The 24,037-nt window shown below is 39.6% G+C and overlaps 1 protein-coding gene and 1 long non-coding RNA gene across 2 annotated transcripts; both read left to right on the plus strand.

Annotated features, from left to right (window-relative positions):
- Positions 1-14,293: 14,293 nt before the first annotated feature.
- On the plus strand, positions 14,294-14,968 carry LOC143720667 (uncharacterized). Its single transcript, XR_013196609.1, has 3 exons — positions 14,294-14,410; positions 14,510-14,667; positions 14,798-14,968. It is a non-coding gene; the product is annotated as an uncharacterized LOC143720667 (long non-coding RNA).
- A 1,791-nt stretch (positions 14,969-16,759) lies between these two features.
- On the plus strand, positions 16,760-22,085 carry LOC143720653 (intestinal mucin-like protein). Its single transcript, XM_077210308.1, has 9 exons — positions 16,760-16,859; positions 16,959-17,078; positions 17,230-17,328; positions 18,523-18,642; positions 18,888-18,986; positions 19,091-19,210; positions 20,260-20,299; positions 20,429-20,546; positions 21,338-22,085. Exons 1-9 carry the CDS (start codon positions 16,773-16,775, stop codon positions 21,561-21,563), a joined length of 1,029 nt encoding a protein of 342 aa, XP_077066423.1. The 5' UTR covers positions 16,760-16,772; the 3' UTR covers positions 21,564-22,085.
- Positions 22,086-24,037: the final 1,952 nt, after the last annotated feature.

The following is a 24,037-nucleotide window of genomic DNA, read 5'->3' on the forward strand; positions in this document are numbered from 1 at the left end:
CTGTACACACCGGGAATGTCCCGGAATCTGCTCTGTTGTGGGAGGGTCTCACGTCACCACTTATGATGGAAAGAGCTTCACCTTCAGCGGGAACTGTGACTACATCCTCACTAAGGTCTGTCAGGATATCAGATGATCCACAGATATTTTCTGTCAGGGAGAGATCAATGAAAGTCTTTTCTTGTACTTTTATTCACATAGTTTATATAAGAATCAGAAAAATACGGACATGAAAGTTTATAGATAATCATTATACAGTATATAATTTGGAGGTTCTTACAGTCCTTATTTATTCCAGCACTCTAATGACAGTGATATTGCTGTTGTGGGAAATCTGGAAAAGTGTAATCCGGCCCGAACAGACACATGTCTAAATTCAGTGACGCTTGTCATCTCAGGGACCACTGTAAGTACAAGGGTTATTTTTTTCCTATTGTTAATAATTTCATATTCTAAAAAAACTAAATATTTTTTTCTGGGAGAACAGCACTGGTTAATAGTGGCTATGTTCAGAATGGCACACTTGCTTTTAAAACAGAACATAACACTACTTTTATACTAAAATAATCCTTCAAGATGCAATTACAAAACATAAATTTGTTCTCTTCTTGTTGGTTTGAATATAAAACAGATTAGTTTTTCCTCCAGTGGAGTTGTGACACTGAATGGAAGCAGCCCATTTAAGCTTCCTGCTACCGAAGGTGGGTTTTCCAAAATGGGGAATTTTATATTATAAGCACGTTCAACATAAAATTAAACAAAATTAAATGTAGGCCTATTTCTCTGAAAAACCCAAGGCTCTATTTTTCAAATGCTGATATCCTTTATGTACTGTATGTTAGCATTAACAAAAGTCATTGATTAGTTGTTTTGTGTCATAACCACCTATTTTGTTGTCCCAGGTCCTGTGAGCATCTTCCAGCCCTCTTCCTCCTTCATTATTGCTGATATGAAGAGTCTTCGTCTAGAGATCCAGTTGGCTCCTGTCATGCAGTTGTATATTGTAGCCAGCACTGAAGAGAAAGGGAAAATGAGTGGTAAGTTGTCAAAAATATGTGATTAGAATCCATTTTGGTTACAGAAGGTAGAAAAGAAGAGAAAATTGTAATTTATAAAACTAAAATATTATAAATTGGCCAATGGTTAAAACATATATTAAAATAAAGAAAATGTACAAGAACTTTTTAAAAATGTATCCGTACATAGTGAATGAATTAGAGGCATTGTATAAATCATTCACTACTTTTAATTCTACACATTACCCATTTCAGGTCTCTGTGGAAACTATAATGATGTCCAAACAGACGACTTTAAAACAGAATCAGGCATCATAGAGGGCACACCAATAACTTTTGTCAACTTTTGGAAGAAAACCCCATACAGCTGTCCAGATCTTGAAAACACTTTTGACAACCCCTGTAGTCTGAGTGTGGACACAGGTATACATAGTATTACAAACATTAAGAAAAAACAATAAAAAATAATCATATATGCAATAATTTATGTTGCAAATATTACAGAACTATGTCAAGTCTTTATTCTTTCCATTCAGAGAAACTTGCTAAAGACTGGTGTTCCCTTCTCAAAAACCCATATGGCACCTTCTCCCAATGTCATTCAGAAATATGTCCTGAGATTTACTACCAAGTGAGTGTTTTTGCACAGTTTTCACTTTTGAAATTAACTGTATATGTATGAATGACACATAATTGCATCTGGGTTTCATCCTTTGCAGTGGTGCGTCTATGACACATGCAAGTGTTCAGATATTAGAAAGTGTATGTGTGCGGCCGTGTCCACGTATGCCCATGCATGTGCTGCCAAGGGAGTCATTCTCAAGGACTGGATGGATTCTGAACCCTGTGGTGAGAACATTTCGTTTGTACAGTTCTATATAATTCATGTGTTTGAATCACATTTTGTTGATTTGGAATGAAATGAAACAATGAATCATAATAAAAATGTGTTTATTTGTGCTTAGTATCTAAGTGTTCAGAAAACATGAAGTACTCCTACAACGTGACAAGCTGTGGAATCACCTGCCGCTCTCTCAGTGGACAAGATAACACCTGGCAAGGGTCTTTCACACCTGTAGACGGCTGTGTCTGTTCTGAGGGAACATACCTTAATGAAGAAGGCAGATGTGTACATGCTGACCAATGTCCTTGTTACAAAGGTGACAAGGTCATAGAGCAATCAGGAGTATCCTACATAGATGATGTAGCATGGTATATGAGTTTCTCATTTCATACCGAATACAGAATACCAGTGATAACTCTTGATGACCATTAGTAATAACTGATTTGTACAATTTTGTCATAATTCAGCAACTGTAACCTTGGCAAATTGCACTGCTCCAGTCCAGAAGGTAAGTTGCAACTTAATTCCGCAATTCCACTAGTCAAATTCTAATCTGAGTTATCACTTGTATGATTTGTTCAAGTTTCCCAAACATGTGCCTGTTGTGTTTCTAGTCTGTGCGGCTCCGATGGTCTTCTTCAAATGCTCAAATTATGAACCAGGAAAAAAAGGGATAGAATGTCAAAGGTCATGTCAGAACCAAGACCTAAACAATTGCGTGAGTTTGAATTGGGAAAGCATAACTGACATCTCTTAAAAGTTTCCATATTATTTTGATTGCCACAAATGGATTTGTAAAAGCAGAGTTATGAAGAAAAGGAGGGTTAACACTGCTGAACCTTCTTGATTTGTTTTGCCTGTAGGTGAGCACAGGGTGTGTATCAGGGTGTATGTGTCCAGATGACCTTCTAGCTGATGGCAATGGTGAGTGTTTGGAGAGGAAAAACTGCACCTGTGTTCATAATGGATTCACGTATTTACCTGGAGAGCAAGTTCAAGAGGACTGTAACACCTGGTGAGTCGGCATTGATAGCAATAGGAGAGAATATTACAGCTATACCATCACCACATGTAAAAACAATATGCAATTTTCAAAGCATTACACTCCTTTGAGTTCTTAATGAAAATGAGCGATAAGAAAGGAAATAGGCGATTACTACAGTGTATTAAAGGGTTAATCTGTCAATTACTGTCTATTTTTCAGCACATGCATAAATGGGATGTGGAATTGTACAGATAAAGTGTGTTACGGCAGCTGCACCATTTATGGTGACGGTCATTTCAGGACTTTTGATGACAGGAAATATTCTTTCCACGGAGACTGTGAACACATCTTAGCCCATGTATGGTTTTCATCAACTTGGGTTCTTGCCTAATTTAAGAGGGGAAAAAAGGCCAATTCTAACCTGACACACAATTAATTTATTCAACCCCTCTAGGATTACTGCAATAAAGACCAGAGTCCATATTCTTTACGCCTGGTCACAGAGAACATTCCCTGTGCCAGCAGCAGCACCATTTGCTCCAAGTCCATCAATCTCTTCTTTGGGGTGAGGTTATTTCATAGCTCAAAATCAGCTGAGTATAAATTGCATAATATAATAATACAATTTAAGCACACATTGTATATATTACAGAGGATGGTCATGTATAAAAAAATACATTCAAAATCGAAGTGCAATTTTGTTCTTGATGGCATCGTAACATCATGAGAGAGTTATATCCAGTTCTTTATGCTGTTTATGGATAACTTTATTCCACTGACTTCTTAAATCCTGTAGAGATACAAGATGATTTTATCTGAGGAGAATGGGATGAAAGTTTTTGAAAGCAATGGCACTGAATACCAATATCAAATCCATACTGCCGGGTTATACAATGTCATAGAGGTCAAAGGTCTTTTGAACTTAATCTGGGACAATAAAACGAGTCTGATACTCCAACTCCATCCTAAATTTAAGGTAAGCATTACCCCTACATTCACAAACACACAATCATCCTTTACACTTTCCTGTTCATTCTCTTACCTTAACATACAACCTTTATGACAGGGCAAGGTGTGTGGACTGTGTGGAAACTTTGATGGTAATGCAAACAATGACTTTGTAAAGAATGATGGAGAAGAGGTCACTGATGCAGTGGCATTTGGGAATAGTTGGAAGGTGAATCCCAGCTGCCCAGAAATGAGTAACTTGATGAACCCATGTGAAATAAATCCACATCGGAAAGCCTGGGCAATCAATCATTGCAGCATCATCACAAGCTCTGTCTTTACAGACTGCCAATCACGTGTATGTACAATTATAAACTTTGTGAATTCAGAAAGTTGTTGGTGTTCTGGCCAGCCTCTGTTGGTTCCACACCTAAAAAAAAAAAAAAAAAATCTTACCATTTTACAATTTAGCATAGCACACAAAACTGGTTACCCTAAAGGTTCCACTGACTTTCCTGTCTCTAGGTGGACTCTGGCCCATACTATGATGCCTGTGTAAGGGACACCTGTGCATGTGACAGCGGAGGTGACTGTGATTGTTTCTGTACTGCAGTGGCAGCTTATGCTGCTGAATGTCGTAAAAAAGGAGCTTGTGTAGCATGGCGGACCCCACGCATTTGCCGTAAGTCCCAAAAACTGTTAGAAATTGTGTTCATTGCATTCAGAACTCCCATTAATACTATTACTTCTATTGTCATACTGCTGACTGAATTGGGTGTTCTTGCAGCTTTATTCTGTGAGTACTACAACAACCCTCCAGGTGAATGTGAGTGGCGCTACGAAACCTGTGAATCGGCCTGCATGAAAACTTGCAGAAACCCATCAGGAACCTGCTCTAATCAAATTCCTCTCCTGGAGGGTATGGATTAATATGATAATTAATTAATATGAATTAATGAATTAGAGTACCTGCAAAATTATAAGTGAAATAATATTTCTGTCATTAGTATGAATATTTTTTCCTGGAGTCAAGAAACATTGAGCCAATAGAACTGTCTCTTGTTTATTCCATCTGGACTTTTATTATACTCCTAGGGTGTTTTCCTCACTGCCCTTCAGACAGGCCATTTTTGAGGGAGGACACCAGGAAATGTGTTACAGAGGCAGAATGTGTTTCTCTGTGTACCTATGATGGGAAGATATATACTACTGGAGAAGTGGTGTATGATACCACAGATGGGAATGGAACATGTTTTACTGCTCTATGTGGATCCAATGGCACAATAATAAGAACTATTAAAAATTGTATAACAACAACTACACCGTTCACTTTTACAACTCCACCACAAACTACTAAAACAACAATTACAATACCGACCACGAAGACTTTCACTTCAACACCTACTACAGTAACAAAAAGAACACCAGAAATGCCATCAATAGCTACTTCAACTTTTGCTATATTGACATCTATGTCAACAGAAACTTCTATTTCAGCTGTTACTGCTGCAACACCATTGACAGAAGCACCCCCTTCCAAAGGAACAGAGAAGTCATTAACAGCTACTACAACTGCTGTTCCACCGACAACAACAGCACCTGAAATTTCTACTACTGCTGTTACTGCTCAAACACCATCTACAGAAACACCACCTCCCACAGGAACAGAAACACCATCAACAGCTACTACAACTGCTGTTCCACCGACACCTACATCACCTGGAATTACTACTGCTGTTACTGCTGAAACACCATCTACAGAATCTCCACCTCCCACAGGAACAGAAACACCATCAACAGCTACAACAACTGCTGTTCCACTGACCCCAATATCACCTGAAATTTCTACTACTGCTGTTACTGTTCAAACACCTTCTACAGAAACTCCACATTCTACAGGAACAGAAACACCATCAACAGCTACTACAACTGCTGTTCCACCAACACCTACATCACCTGGAATTACTACTGCTGTTACTGCTGAAACACCATCTACAGAAACACCACCTCCCACAGGAACAGAAACGCCATCAACAGCTACTACAACTGCTGTTCCAACAACACCTACATCACCTGTAATTACTACTGCTGTTACTGCTGAAACACCATCTACAGAATCTCCACCCCCCACAGGAACAGAAACACCATCAACAGCTACTACAACTGCTGTCCCACCGACACCAACAGCACCTGAAATTTCTACTACTGCTGTTACTGTTCAAACACCATCTACAGAAACACCACCTCCTACAGGAACAGAAACGCCATCAATAGCTACTACAACTGCTGTTCCACCAACACTTACACCACCTGTAATTACTACTGCTGTTACTGCTGAAACACCATCTACAGAATCTCCACCTCCCACAGGAACAGAAACACCATCAACAGCTACAACAACTGCTGTTCCACCAACAGCACCTGGAATTACTACAGCTGTTACTGCTCAAACACCATCTACAGAAACACCACCTCTCACAGGAACAGAAACACCATCAACAGCTACAACAACTGCTGTTCCACCAACAGCACCTGTAATTACTACTGCTGTTACTGCTGAAACACCATCTACAGAATCTCCACCTCCCACAGGAACAGAAACACCATCAACAGCTACTACAACTGCTGTTCCACCAACAGCACCTGGAATTACTACTGCTGTTACTGCTCAAACACCATCTACAGAAACACCACCTCTCACAGGAACAGAAACACCATCAACAGCTACAACAACTGCTGTTCCACCAACAGCACCTGGAATTACTACAGCTGTTACTGCTCAAACACCATCTACAGAAACACCACCTCTCACAGGAACAGAAACACCATCAACAGCTACAACAACTGCTGTTCCACCGACACCAACAGCACCTGAAATTTCTACTACTGCTGTTACTGCTGAAACACCATCTACAGAAACACCACCTCCCACAGGAACAGAAACACCATCAACAGCTACAACAACTGCTGTTCCACCAACAGCACCTGGAATTACTACTGCTGTTACTGCTCAAACACCATCTACAGAAACACCACCTCCCACAGGAACAGAAACACCATCAACAGCTACAACAACTGCTGTTCCACCAACAGCACCTGGAATTACTACAGCTGTTACTGCTCAAACACCATCTACAGAAACACCACCTCTCACAGGAACAGAAACACCATCAACAGCTACAACAACTGCTGTTCCACCGACACCAACAGCACCTGAAATTTCTACTACTGCTGTTACTGCTGAAACACCATCTACAGAAACACCACCTCTCACAGGAACAGAAACACCATCAACAGCTACAACAACTGCTGTTCCACCAACAGCACCTGTAATTACTACTGCTGTTACTGCTGAAACACCATCTACAGAATCTCCACCTCCCACAGGAACAGAAACACCATCAACAGCTACTACAACTGCTGTTCCACCAACAGCACCTGGAATTACTACTGCTGTTACTGCTCAAACACCATCTACAGAAACACCACCTCCCACAGGAACAGAAACGCCATTAACAGCTACTACAACTGCTGTTCCACCAACACCTACATCACCTAGAATCACTACTGCTGTTACTGCTGAAACACCATCTACAGAATCGCCACCTCCCACAGGAACAGAAACACCATCAACAGCTACAACAACTACTGTTCCACCAACACCAACAGCACCTGGAATTACTACTGCTGTTACTGCCGAAACACCATCTACAGAATCTCCACCTCCCACACGAATAGAAACACCATCAACAGCTACTACAACTGCTGTTCCACTGACACCAACAGCACCTGAAATTTCTACTTCTGCTGTTACTGCTCAAACACCATCTACAGAAACACCACCTCCCACAGGAACAGAAACACCATCAACAGCTACTACAACTGCTGTTCCAACAACACCTACATCACCTGGAATTACTACTGCTGTTACTGCTGAAACACCATCTACAGAATCTCCACCTCCCACAGGAACAGAAACACCATCAACAGCTACAACAACTGCTGTTCCACTGACCCCAATATCACCTGAAATTTCTACTACTGCTGTTACTGTTCGAACACCTTCTACAGAAACTCCACATTCTACAGGAACAGAAATGCCATCAACAGCTACTACAACTGCTGTTCCACCGACACCAACAGCACCTGAAATTTCTACTACTGCTGTTACTGCTCAAACACCATCTACAGAAAAACCACCTCCCACAGGAACAGAAACGCCATCAACAGCTACTACAACTGCTGTTCCAACAACACCTACATCACCTCTAATTACTACTGCTGTTACTGCTGAAACACCATCTACAGAATCTCCACCTCCCACAGGAACAGAAACACCATCAACAGCTACTACAACTGCTGTTCCACCGACACCAACAGCACCTGAAATTTCTACTACTGCTGTTACTGTTCAAACACCATCTACAGAAACACCACCTCCTACAGGAACAGAAACGCCATCAACAGCTACTACAACTGCTGTTCCACCAACACCTACACCACCTGTAATTACTACTGCTGTTACGCCTGAAACACCATCTACTACAGAATCTCCACCTCCCACAGGAACAGAAACACCATCAACAGCTACAACAACTGCTGTTCAACCAACAGGACCTGGAATTACTACTGCTGTTACTGCTCAAACACCATCTACAGAAACACCACCTCCCACAGGAACAAAAACACCATCAACAGTTACAACAACTGCTGTTCCACCAACAGCACCTGGAATTACTACTGCTGTTACTGCTCAAACACCATCTACAGAAACACCACCTCCCACAGGAACAGAAACGCCATTAACAGCTACTAAAACTGCTGTTCCACCAACACCTACATCACCTAGAATCACTACTGCTGTTACTGCTGAAACACCATCTACAGAATCGCCACCTCCCACAGGAACAGAAACACCGTCAACAGCTACAACAACTACTGTTCCACCAACAGCACCTGGAATTACTACTGCTGTTACTGCCGAAACACCATCTACAGAATCTCCACCTCCCACAGGAACAGAAACACCATCAACAGCTACAACAACTGCTGTTCCACCGACACCAACAGCACCTGAAATTTCTACTACTGCTGTTACTGCTCAAACACCACCTACAGAAACACCACATCCCACAGGAACAGAAACGCCATCAACAGCTACTACAACTGCTAGTCCATCAACGCCTACATCACCTGGAATTACTACTGCTGTTACTGCTGAAACACCATCTACAGAATCTCCACCTCCCACAGGAACAGAAACACCATCAACAGCTACAACAACTGCTACTCCACCAACACCTACATCACCTAGAATCACTACTGCTGTTACTGCTGAAACACCATCTACAGAATCGCCACCTCCCACAGGAACAGAAACACCATCAACAGCTACAACAAGTGCTGTTCCACCGACACCAACAGCACCTGAAATGTCTACTACTGCTGTTACTGCTCAAACACCCTCTACAGAATCTCCACCTCCGACAGGAACAGAAACACCATCAACAGCTACTACACCTGCTGTTCCACCGAAACCAACAGCACCTGAAATGTCTACTATTGCTGTTACTGTTCAAACACCATCTACAGAAACACCACCTCCTACAGGAACAGAAACACCATCAACAGCTACTACAACTGCTGTTCCACCAACACCTACACCACCTGTAATTACTACTGCTGTTACTGCTGAAACACCATCTACAGAATCTCCACCTCCCACAGGAACAGAAACACCATCAACAGCTACAACAACTGCTGTTCCACCAACAGCACCTGGAATTACTACTGCTGTTACTGCTCAAACACCATCTACAGAAACACCACCTCCCACAGGAACAGAAACACCATCAACAGCTACAACAACTGCTGTTCCACCAACAGCACCTGGAATTACTACTGCTGTTACTGCTCAAACACCATCTACAGAAACACCACCTCCCACAGGAACAGAAACGCCATTAACAGCTACTACAACTGCTGTTCCACCAACACCTACATCACCTAGAATCACTACTGCTGTTACTGCTGAAACACCATCTACAGAATTGCCACCTCCCACAGGAACAGAAACCCCATCAACAGCTACAACAACTACTGTTCCACCAACACCAACAGCACCTGGAATTACTACTGCTGTTACTGCCGAAACACCATCTACAGAATCTCCGCCTCCCACAGGAACAGAAACACCATCAACAGCTACAACAACTGCTGTTCCACCGACACCAACAGCACCTGAAATTTCTACTACTGCTGTTACTGCTCAAACACCATCTACAGAGACACCACCTTCCACAGGAACAGAAACGCCATCAACAGCTACTACAACTGCTGTTCCAACAACGCCTACATCACCTGGAATTACTACTGCTGTTACTGCTGAAACACCATCTACAGAATCTCCACCTCCCACAGGAACAGAAACACCATCAACAGCTACAACAACTGCTGCTCCACCAACACCTACATCACCTAGAATCACTACTGCTGTTACTGCTGAAACACCATCTACAGAATCGACACCTCCCACAGGAACAGAAACACCATCAACAGCTACAACAACTACTGTTCCACCAACAGCACCTGGAATTACTACAGCTGTTACTGCCGAAACACCATCTACAGAATCTCCACCTCCCACAGGAACAGAAACACCATCAACAGCTACAACAACTGCTGTTCCACCGACACCAACAGCACCTGAAATTTCTACTACTGCTGTTACTGCTGAAACACCATCTACAGAAACACCACCTCCCACAGGAACAGAAACGCCATCAACAGCTACTACAACTGCTGCTCCACCAACACCTACATCACCTAGAATCACAACTGCTGTTACTGCTGAAACACCATCTACAGAATCGCCACCTCCCACAGGAACAGAAACACCATCAACAGCTACAACAACCACTGTTCCACCAACAGCACCTGGAATTACTACAGCTGTCACTGCTGAAACACCATCTACAGAATCTCCACCTCCCACAGGAACAGAAACACCATCAACAGCTACAACAACTGCTGTTCCACCGACACCAACAGCACCTGAAATTTCTACTACTGCTGTTACTGCTGAAACACCATCTACAGAAACACCACCTCCCACAGGAACAGAAACACCATCAACAGCTACTGCAACTGCTCTTCCACCGACACCAACAGCACCTGAAATTTCTACTACTGCTGTTACTGCTGAAACACCATCTACAGAAACACCACATCCCACAGGAACAGAAACGCCATCAACAGCTACTACAACTGCTGTTCCAAAAACACCTACATCACCTGTGATTACTACTGCTGTTACTGCTGAAACACCATCTACAGAATCTCCACCTCCCACAGGAACAGAAACACCATCAACAGCTACTACAACTGCTGTTCCACCGACACCAACAGCACCTGAAATTTCTACTACTGCTGTTACTGTTCAAACACCATCTACAGAAACACCACCTCCTACAGGAACAGAAACGCCATCAACAGGTACTACAACTGCTGTTCCACCAACACCTACACCACCTGTAATTACTACTGCTGTTACTGCTGAAACACCATCTACAGAATCTCCACCTCGCACAGGAACAGAAACACCATCAACAGCTACAACAACTGCTGCTCCACCAACAGAACCTGGAATTACTACTGCTGTTACTGCTCAAACACCATCTACAGAAACACCACCTCCCACAGGAACAGAAACGCCATTAACAGCTACTAAAACTGCTGTTCCACCAACACCTACATCACCTAGAATCACTACTGCTGTTACTGCTGAAACACCATCTACAGAATCGCCACCTCCCACAGGAACAGAAACACCGTCAACAGCTACAACAACTACTGTTCCACCAACACCAACAGCACCTGGAATTACTACTGCTGTTACTGCCGAAACACCATCTACAGAATCTCCACCTCCCACAGGAACAGAAACACCATCAACAGCTACAACAACTACTGTTCCACCAACACCAACAGCACCTGGAATTACTACAGCTGTTACTGCCGAAACACCATCTACAGAATCTCCACCTCCCACAGGAACAGAAACACCATCAACAGCTACAACAACTGCTGTTCCACCGACACCAACAGCACCTGAAATTTCTAGTACTGCTGTTACTGCTCAAACACCATCTACAGAAACACCACATCCCACAGGAACAGAAACGCCATCTTCTGCTACTACAACTGCTGTTCCACCAACGCCTACATCACCTGGAATTACTACTGCTGTTACTGCTGAAACACCATCTACAGAATCTCCACCTCCCATAGGAACAGAAACACCATCAACAGCTACAACAACTGCTGCTCCACCAACCCCAACAGCACCTGAAATTTCTACTGCTGTTACTGCTCAAACACCATCTACAGAAACCCCACCTTCCACAGGAACAGAAACACCATCAACAGCTACAACAAGTGCTGTTCCACCGACACCAACAGCACCTGAAATGTCTACTACTGCTGTTACTGCTCAAACACCATCTACAGAATCTCCACCTCCCACAGGAACAGAAACACCATCAACAGCTACTACAACTGCTGTTCCACCGACACCAACAGCACCTGAAATTTCTACTACTGCTGTTACTGTTCAAACACCATCTACAGAAACACCACCTCCTACAGGAACAGAAACGCCATCAACAGCTACTACAACTGCTGTTCCACCAACACCTACACCACCTGTAATTACTACTGCTGTTACTGCTGAAACACCATCTACAGAATCTCCACCTCCCACAGGAACAGAAACACCATCAACAGCTACAACAACTGCTGTTCCACCAACAGCACATGGAATTACTACTGCTGTTACTGCTCAAACACCATCTACAGAAACACCACCTCCCACAGGAACAGAAACACCATCAACAGCTACTACAACTGCTGTTCCACCAACAGCACCTGGAATTACTACTGCTGTTACTGCTCAAACACCATCTACAGAAACACCATCTTCCACAGGAACAGAAACGCCATTAACAGCTACTACAACTGCTGTTCCACCAACACCTACATCACCTAGAATCACTACTGCTGTTACTGCTGAAACACCATCTACAGAATCGCCACCTCCCACAGGAACAGAAACACCATCAACAGCTACAACAACTGCTGCTCCACCAACCCCAACAGCACCTGAAATTTCTACTGCTGTTACTGCTCAAACACCATCATCAGAAACACCACCTCACACAGGAACGGAAACGCCATCAACAGCTACAACAACTGCTGTTCCACCGACACCAACAGCACCTGAAATTTCTACTACTGCTTTTACTGCTCAAACACTGTCTACAGAAACACCACCTCCCACAGGAACGGAAACGCCATCAACAGCTACAACAACTGCAGTTCCACCAACACCTACATCACCTGCAATTACTACTGCTGTTACTGCTAAAACACCATCTACAGAATCTCCTCCTCCCACAGGAACAGAAACGCCATCAACAGCTACAACAACTGCTCTTCCACCGACCCCAACAGCACCTGAAATTTCTACTACTGCTGTTACTGCTCAAACACCATCTACAGAAACACCACCTCCCACCGGAACAGAAACACCATCAACAGCTACAACAACTGCTGTTCCACCGACACCAACAGCACCTGAAATTTCTACTACAGCTGTTACTGCTCAAACACCATCTACAGAAACACCACCTCCCACAGGAACAGAAACGCCATCAACAGCTACTACAACTGCTGTTCCAACAACACCTACATCACCTGTAATTACTACTGCTGTTACTGCTGAAACACCATCTACAGAATCTCCACCTCCCACAGGAACAGAAACACCATCAACAGCTACAACAACTGCTGTTCCACCGACACCAACAGCACCTGAAATTTCTACTACTGCTGTTACTGCTCAAACACCATATACAGAAACACCACCTTCCACAGGAACAGAAACACCATCAACATCTACAACAACTGCTGTTCCATCAACATCTACATCACCTGGAATCACTACTGCTGTTACTGCTGAAACACCATCTACAGAATCTCCACCTCCCACAGGAACAGAAACACCATCAACACCTACTACAATTGCTGTTCCACCGACACCAACAGCACCTGAAATTTCTACTACTGCTGTTACTGTTCAAACACCATCTACAGAAACACCACCTCCTACAGGAACAGAAACGCCATCAACAGCTACAACAACAACTGTTCCAAAGACACCAACCTCACCACAAATTTCTACAACTACTGTTCCTGCTGAAACACCATTGATCGAAACATCACCTCACACAGGAACAGAAACGCCATCAACAGTTACTACAACTGCTGTTCCACCAACACCTACACCACCTGTAATTACTACTGCTGTTACTGCTCAAACGCCATCTACAGAAGCACCACCTCCCACGGGAACAGAAACACCATCAACTACAACACTATCAACTACAACATTTGTTACATCAACTCTTTTTACAACAGAACCTACAGTGACACAAACACCATCAACAATGTTCACGGTGCATACAGAATCAACAATTGAAATGACACATACCACATCACCTCAAAATGTCCTCACAACGAGCTGTCATTGCACATATGCAAATCAAACATTCCCACCTGGTAAGTAATACATGAATGACAATTTCTAATTTTTTCATACAGTTTTGTGATTGTGAATCCATGAACAAGTGTATGCATATTCTGTAATTCTATTTATAGAGTCTGTGATCTACAACAAAACTGATAAAGCGGGCTGGTGCTACTTTGCTTACTGCAACTCCAGTTGTGTTAGTGAAATAACACAGAAACCATGTCCTCAGACTACTACAGTTCCAGTTTCAACTGTTCCACATGACTGTACTGATGTCAACAGAAAGGTTAAAAAAATTGTTCATGTACAATTTACATTTCTCAAAAAATTAATTTCAGCAAAATTACAATGGAACTGAAATAGATACGTCCATTGTATTAATCTCAGTTCATCAATATTGTTTGAATCTTTAACAGAATGGAGAGTCATGGAATGAAGGATGTACCACTAAAAAGTGCATAAATGGGGATGTCACCACAAGCCCTGTACAGTGTGATCCAGCTGACTCTGTTATACCTACATGTGTCAATGGACTTACACCTGAGAAGGTTTATTATAACAATGGCTGCTGCACTAAGTATGAGTGTCCATGTGAGTTTAAACCATGCTCTAGGAAACTGATGTTTATTATTTTGATTTAACTTGTTTTCTGAAATAACAGGTCAATGCAGTAGCTAGGGTGACCCTCATTGTAATACTTTTGATGGAACTTATTATGTGTTCTAAGGAAACTGCGATGATTTGTTCTTGGAATATGGTCCAAGAAATAATTCCAAAATACAATATCAGAGTTTTAAAAAAAAGAGTTTGTTTCTTTTTTTAATGTGTTTTGTTTTAAAATTGAAGTGTCAAGTCTCCTCACACTCTTTTCCATTTAGATTTAGATTGTGCTGTCAGCATGTGCCCAAATGGATCATGTACACAAGGCTTCTGTATTTATAATGCATCAAACAACACCAGACATGTTCTCAAGGTACATTTAAAAAAATTCTCGATCTTTTCAGTTCATCTGACATGACAAAAAATCTGCTCTTTTCCTCAGTCTTCATGTAGTCAATCTGTCTTTTTATAGGATGGAGAGAAGTACAATTATAAATGTGAAACTGTTACCTGCCGTCAAATTAATGGCTCGTTTGTGACTGAGAAAACCAACACAGAATGTCCTTACTTGAGTTCACAAGACTGTAGGCCTGTAAGTAGAAGCTGTAGCTTCAACTCCACACATCATACACTTGTTCAGTTTGTATTTTGAATAGTTGAAGCATTCTCAGATACTACCCTTGTTCTAATCTGATTGTACACATTTCTACAGTCGAGGAAGTTTGTACAGCACCAAAGCAGCATTATGTTCTCAGATATTCACATTGCTTCATTGTTGATTAGTTGCATTGTGGCATGTTTACCAGTTACATTCATCCAGCTTCTGCTTTATTATTTAATTTGTAAAATCGTTTTCCTCTCCAAGGGGTTTGAATATGTGAAAGAAGAAGAAGAGTGCTGTGGATCATGTACACAAGATGCCTGTATTTATGATGCACCAGACAACACCACTCAAACTCTCAAGGTACATTTTAAAACGTTTCAAACTTCTTCATTCTTTCAGTTCATCAGACAAAGAATCTGCTCTGTTCTTCAATCCTCATGGATTCTGTCTGTCTTTTGTTAGGATGGAGAAGTCCACAGTTACACATGTGAAACTGTTACCTGTCATCAAAGTAATGGCTTGTTTGTGACTGAAAAGACCACAAGAGAATGTCCTTCATTTAGTTCACTTAACTGTGGGCCTGTAAGTATTGTTAAATCTCTAGCTTCAACTCTTCTTCTGGAGTTTTTTTTTTTTTTTTTTTTGGCTGCTGCTTATTTCAAATGTTCACATACCCTAACCCACTTTTTTTATTTATTGAGGAAGTTTGCACAGCCCTAATGCAACATTGTGTGCTCACATCCATTGCAAATTTTACATAGCTTGTAGTTTTAGTCATAATTCTTTATTTATAGTTTATAGTTTGTTTAAATCCTTTAAAATGAAATCAATATTTGAATGTTTTTTTCATAAAACTGACTAAAATTGTTCTGTATGTATATACCGTATAGTACTGTGCACATTTGATACTTCACAAATGTGTTTTTATGTTTTGCTTTAGTGTGCATACGGGAAATAACAATTAGATTTAAAACATTCCTTGAATGTGCATTCAGTGGATTTAGGCCATTTAATTTGCCTAAGACTTACATACACAGTACTGTATACTGTTTTCATATATATTTTCCCTTAACTCTTTTGAAAATTAGTGCTTAAAAAAGTAATTTGTTTGAAAATGCAATAAAGGTTACACTGGATTATTAAAACTACTGTAAAAACTTGTTTTTCACTCCAAGGGGTTTGAAAATATGAAAAAAGAGAGAGAGTGCTGTGAAACATGTACTCAAATAGCCTGTATTTATGATGCACCAGACAACACCAGACGTGTTCTCAAGGTACACTTGAAAACATTCTCAGACTTTGCTACATTATTTCAGTTCATCAGACAAAGAATCTCTGAATTAATCCTCATGTGCCTGTCTGTATTTTTGAAGGATGGAGAGGAATACAAATACATATGTGAAACTGTTTCCTGTCGTCAATTTAATGGCTCGTTTGTGACTGTGAAAACCAACACAGAATGTCCTTACTTGAGTTCACAAGACTGTGGACCTGTAAGTAGAAGCTCTAGCTGCAAATCCACGTCAGACAGTTGTTTAGTTTGTATTTTTAATTGCTGTTAGTTTCTGAGATATTACACTCTTTCTTAACTGATTGTACACATTCATTGATTAATAAAATGATAAACTTGCCTTTCACTTCAAGGGGTTTGAATATGTGAAAAAAGAAGGAGAGTGCTGTGGATCATGTACACAAGATGCCTGTATTTATGATGCACCAGACAACACCACTCATAGTCTCAAGGTACATTTAAAAATATTCTCAAACTTTTCTTCATCATTACAGTTTATTAGAAAAACAATCTGCTCTTTTCTTCAATCCTCATGGATTCTGTCTGTCTTTTGTTAGCATGGAGAAGTTCACAGTTACACATGTGAAACTGTTACCTGTCATCAAATAAATGGCTCGTTCATCACTGAGAAGACCAAATCAGAATGTCATTACTTGAGTTCACAAGACTGTGAGCCTGTAAGTAGAAGCTCTAGCTTCAACTCCACACATCATACACTTGTTCAGTTTGTATGTTGAATAGTTGAAGCATTCTCAGATACTACCCTTGTTCTAATCTGATTGTACACATTTCTACAGTCGAGGAAGTTTGTACAGCACCAAAGCAGCATTATTTTCTCAGATATTCACATTGCTTCATTGTTGATTAGTTGCATTGTGGCATGTTTACCAGTTACATTCATCCAGCTTCTGCTTTATTATTTAAATTGTAAAATTGTTTTTCTCTCCAAGGGGTTTGAATATGTGAAAGAAGAAGAAGAGTGCGTTTTTTTTGGCTGTGTTAAGATAGGACAGTAGTAATTAGATTGGTCAGGAAGCGAAGTGTGAGAGAAAGGAGGAAAGAGTAAGAAAGGATCATAAGCTGGGACATGAAAATCAGGTCACCTGAGGCACAACCACTCTACATGCTGAAACACTATATATATATATATGCACCGAAAATTTAAAAATAAATATTCTTTGCAATTTTAAAAATCTTTTTTTACATATACAAGTATCTCTGTCTATACATGTATGTATGTATGTGTTTTACACACACACACACACACACACACACACACACACACACACACACACACACACACACACACACACACACACACACACACACACACACACACACACACACACACACACACACACACACACAAACACACACACACACACACACACACACACGGATCTCATTATTAAAACTACTGTAAAATCTTGTTTTTCTCTCCAAGGGGTTTGAATATGTGAAAAAAGAAGGAGAGTGCTGTGGAACATGTACTCAAATAGCCTGTATTTATGATGCACCAAACAACACCAGACAGACTCTCAAGGTATTGAAAACTTCCTTAAACTTTATTCTTAAACTTTCAGTTCATCAGACAAAGAATCTTTTCTGGTTTTCAATCCTCATGGATTCTGTCTGTCTTTTGTTAGGATGGAGAAGTCCGCAATTACACATGTGAAACTGTTACCTGTCATGAATTTAATGGCTTATTTGTGACCGAGAAGATCAAAACGGAATGTCCTTCCTTGAGTTCACAAGACTGTGGGCCTGTAAGTAGAAGCTCTAGCTTCAACTCCACATCAAACACTTCTGGGTGCATTTTTTTTGGCCGATGCTTATTTCAAATCTTTGATCATTATTTACGTTTGCCCAGCCCTAATGCAGCATTTTGTGCTCACATTCTGACTTTTTATATGCTTGTTTTTCTACCAAATATTGTTTAATTTTTTTAAATGCAGTAAAAGGTGCCAGTGGATTATTAAAACTACTGAATAAACTTGTTTTTCACTCCAAGGGGTTTGAATATGTGAAAAAAGAAGGAGAGTGCTGTGGAACGTGTACACAAGATGCCTGTATTTATGATGCACCAGACAACACCAGACATGTTCTCAAGGTAGATTCAATGAAAAAATTACCAAACTTTTCTTTGTTTGTTGCTTTCATCGGACAATGAATCTGCTCTGTTTTTCTTATGTACCGGTCTCTCTTTTTGTTTAGGATGGAAACGAGTACAATTTCAAATGTATGAATGCTACCTGTCTGAAAAGGAATGGCACGTTTATGACAATCGAGAGCTTTAAACAATGCCCACCCTTTAATCCAGATGACTGTGTTCCTGTAAGTAGAGTATCTGTAATTCGAGGAGCACACATTACACCCTTGTTCTGCTTGTATTTTGTGTGCCTGTTGCTTTCTGCTACTGCTTGAGTATAGACATGCGTATTTTACATATTTCAGTTTTTGTCAATGATCTCAAAACATTATCACAGCCATAGAAATGCATTCAAATAGTCATAATTTACTCACGATCATATTATTCCAAGCAATGAATGAGGATTGGGGCCCATAAAATGACCCCAAAAAAAGCACTATAAAAATATCATAAAAGTTCTGGTCTTTGTGTGAGGAACAAAATTTCAGTTCAATAAAAATCTTGCTTGACAGTCTTGGTCAACTTTCACTTTCATTGTGTGAAAAAGAGCAGCTTGGATATTCTGCTGCAGTATACAGTAAATAACTCCTTTTGTGAAATAAAGTCATACAGGTGGCAAAATGGTATGGGACAAAATTTTCCTTTAAAGATTATGAAAGTAGTTTGAACTGTTTGAACTTTGGGTTATAGAATTTCATGTAATGTTGCAAGAAAATGAAACGTAAATTGTAGTAAATCAAAGAAAATGTACAATATGTTTTGGAAAAGGAATTTTTCTCAAATGGCTGTGATAAATGTTTTGTATGGAAGCTTTGTTTTTTAAACTAAGAATTGCGAGGTATCAACTCTCAAAGGTAATTGAGACTTTATATCTCAGAATTCTTTTTTTTTTCTTGTCAGAATTGACTGACTATGAGCATTGAAGCACTCAGATGAAGTCTGACTGATTAATGAAACATATGCAACAGATTATTCAGCAAACTCTGCTCTTTTATTATCAGCACTTCATCTTCTGCTCTTCTCTGGCTTTTCCAGTCAAACTCTCATCATGGTCATAGAAGACTGATATCTTCTGGCAGGGATTTGACGTCCGGGGTTGGATTTAATATATCTGATATTTCTGACGTTGAGATCCATCATATCTAACATCAAGCTTCCATAGTTTTGAGGGAATTGACCATACTTTACAAAATTTCTAAGCAATGTTTCCTTTCTATTATTTGTGTCCTTACAGGGAACAGAGCAATTTGACAAAGATGGATGCTGCAGGATCTGTAAGATATTGTTTCCTTGAACAAAAACTCTATTTGTATTTATGCAGATCATTTAATAGATGTTACGTAAATTAAAAATAGCATACTAGGCGCTGCATAAAATGCATGTCTGCCTCTATTATTTCTCAGGTGAACTCAGCAACTGTGTTCTTAAGAAGAACTTCACCCGTCTGCATGTCAATGACTGCACTTCCATCAAGGATGTAGAAGTCACTTCCTGCACTGGCCACTGCGACGACGGATCAATGTGAGAGCATTACACACCTATTGATCACACACATATTTTTTCTAACAAATTCTCAGAAGAACCATAAAAGTCTTAGAGTTACAGAGTAAAACTAATGACAACTCGTTTATTTGCCATTCATTTTATATGAGGTTCACAGCCGGGTTTCCAACATTTAGGACATGTCTGAATACAGTCTAAAACCTTTTTTGAATTATGTTCTTTAATTTTATTAAGGAGAAAAATGTCAATATTGATTTCTTTACTTTTTTATTAGTAGTAGTATTTATTTAAAATCAGCTTATTGAATATCAATTCAACAGATTGTTAAAATGATGTTGGTGATTTTGATTGAACACCGTTGAGAGAAGGTCAATACCTCGGATGTGAGAGAGAGCAAAATTAAGGGAGAATACAGACATTTGATGCGTTTTAAACTGGCTACTTTTCATGCTATGTTAATGTTATGTTGGATAATAATTGATCAATTGGTTTAATCTGCTATATACTAGTATATTATACCATACTACTGTGTTATATATCGCATTTTAATATAATAGTTCCCAAAAAAACAAACAAAGACAAAAAAAGAAATCACATTGAAACCAGTCTCTGAAATGGCTCAGAAAAGTGAATTTAACTAATTTGTTGGCCATTTGGTTTGATATTTTGTCAGGTATCCAATAAAATTCTTACATTTTTCAGTTTGCTTAAGCATCCAAACCTTTGTATGGATACTGTATAATAAGATAAACTCACAATCAGCTGTGCTACACTCATATGAATGGTGTTTTTTGGTGTTTCCTGCACAGGTATTCAATCGAAAAGAACATCATGATGCACAGCTGTTCTTGCTGTCGAGAGGAGACAGTAAAGAATCGACAGGTGATGCTAATGTGTGCCAATAGCAGTGAGATCCTTCATCACTACATGTACGTTGAGAGCTGCACATGCACTCCTACCAAATGTGAAGAAGACAATGGAAAAAACCTTGCAATGACACCAGCAGCTGAAATGGAAGCGTCGAAAAGACGATAGAGAAAATTTCAAGTTTAGGGAACTCATGGTAAAACCCTGTACAATTCATTAACTGATATAACACAGGGACTTTAGGAAATGTCAGTTTACTGGTTTTCATGTAAATTATAAGATGAGTGTTAGCTTTTACATCCAAAATCTTTAGCTATTTAAAAAAAAATTAAATGTCCTGTTAGATCCATTACAGGTTTTCGCCAGTAAGGGAAGTTGCAAATAACAAATTAAGAGGTTTTTATCAAAGCACTTTTACAGTCTTTTACTGCTAAAATTAAATTTTCTGCAGTGTAGTAGAACACACGTGGATAAAAAGATCCTGCTTGACTTCTGCTGATCTGTCATACTAAGAAGGCAACAACTTAATAAAATATATAACCGAAAATGACAATTTAAACTGATTGTTGTAGTGTATTAATGGCTAAAATTAGTTTGGCAAATATTGCACCACTTATTTTTTTCTTTGTGGTTTGATCTTGTGGTATAGTTAACTCTAAGCATAATCTATTTAGTTATTTCTTGAAGGGGGCATTTAAAAAAAATCTTTAGACTATTCTTTTTGGTAATGCATGATATAATTATGTATTTTCCTTCCAATGAGTAATAAAGCATAATAAAGAGCATCAATTACAGTCTCTTGTTTTGTTTTTGTTCTAGAAAAGTGCCCGTCTGCACACATTGATATTCCTAGCCTACAAAGCATTGGAGTACAAATTTTGATCTGAAAGTAATTTTGCCTGTAGGCCTGTATACGTGTTTGCCTGTATATTTATCAGTATCTTAATTTATCATTTTATGCTATTTAGCATTGTCGCCCATACTTAAATGTAATTTCTAGTAGGCCTACATGGTTTCATATTTACAGTGAGAAAAGCTCCTAAAACTGTTCTATAGGCTACCCATGTTTATTTTAGATTTTGAATCCCCACTGTACATAAAGCCTTCAGCACCTGGCCGGGGGAAATGTATTACCTACATCTTACCATAAGAGGTCCCTGTCGTCAAGCTACTCAACGGGACAAATTTCCCTCAGTTGATTTTTTCCCATTTCTGTGAGATATATCCTATTGATTTCTGTTGACATCAGTGGTCCCGAAACAATTATCCACATAAGTTCTTATTTTAGCATATTATAGAAAGGCAGATTTTAATTAGTTAATTTTTTTTAGAATAAAAATCATAGTTAACCACTGCACTGTCCAACACAATACCGGCGCTATTTTAATGTGTCTCATCATAACGCAGCCTACAGTAGCCTATCGATCGTCACTCGTGTGAAGGAGCACCGATTTCGGGCTTTTGTCCAAGTAGCACATTGCTTCGTACGTACACTCAAAAAAATGAAAATTGGTAGTTGTTGGTCCTAAGAATCTAATTATGTTTAAATTAAATAATGCTCTTACGTTTGTGCATTAAAATTAAAACAGTTGTGTTGACAAAATTAGAAAAAGTGATATTTCCCATTTACACAGCTCACTTGTGTTAAATGAATGAAATGCAGTTGTGTTGCTTCTGCAGTACCGCACTTTGGTCAGCAGGTGGAGCTGTATTTGCACATGCGCAGATGGAAAGCACATCCAACGATCCTTCAGCTCACTCAAATTCCCTCATCGCCATTTTGTGCAGTCAAATGCAACATTTCACAATCAACGTTTTGTCTTTGTGGACACAGAGGTGAGGTATTTTACTTTTATGCATTTATATAAGCTAGAAGCTGTCAGTAGATTATCGCGGATATCGTGTTTTGTATGTTAGGCTATTTTAATGAAGTTGCCGCGTTCCTCGTCTGGTTTTCGCATTTTTGTTAGTTAACGTTAGGCATAACGTTACATTCGTGTGTTTCGATCTTTTATAATATGCATACTTGTTAACTTTGATGTGAATTTCCTCACACAAAGACACAAATAACTTATTAAATTGTTAGTTAATAAGAGTTTCTCCATTTATGTGTTAACAGAGATTGTTGTGTGTACGTTACTGTATAAAGCAAAGCACTTTCACATTTTAGTAATGTTATCAGTTTTAATAACTGTCTCAAATAATGGTGTTGAGCATTTTTATTTAATGTCAAATGTTAACTCTCAAACTTTGGAAGACCCAAATAACAGCTATAAACACATTTGACATGTGAATAAGATGGCATCTGATGTTAGCTAAGTAATACAAGTTTGGTGGTTAGGCCTAATCTAAAGTGTAAACTATTTATCATGGATATACAGATTTTTACTGTATAGCATACCACTTATTAATAATTTATAAACCTGTATTAACCAATAATTTATAAATTACTTATATCTGAATTAACAAAACAATAAAAAAAATTGCATACCACTTATTAGTCATTTATGAATGTAGTCATGTTTTGTAAATGATTAGTTCATCATTAACTAATAACCTTATAAGTGACTTATAACTAATTTAACAAAACATTCATAAAATGTTAGCACAGCACTTATTAATCATATGTGAATATAGACATG

This window comes from Siphateles boraxobius, unplaced genomic scaffold, assembly GCF_051911475.1.
Source record: "Siphateles boraxobius isolate OS27281-9 unplaced genomic scaffold, OSU_SipBor_1 65, whole genome shotgun sequence".
Taxonomy (NCBI): Eukaryota; Metazoa; Chordata; class Actinopteri; order Cypriniformes; family Leuciscidae; genus Siphateles; species Siphateles boraxobius.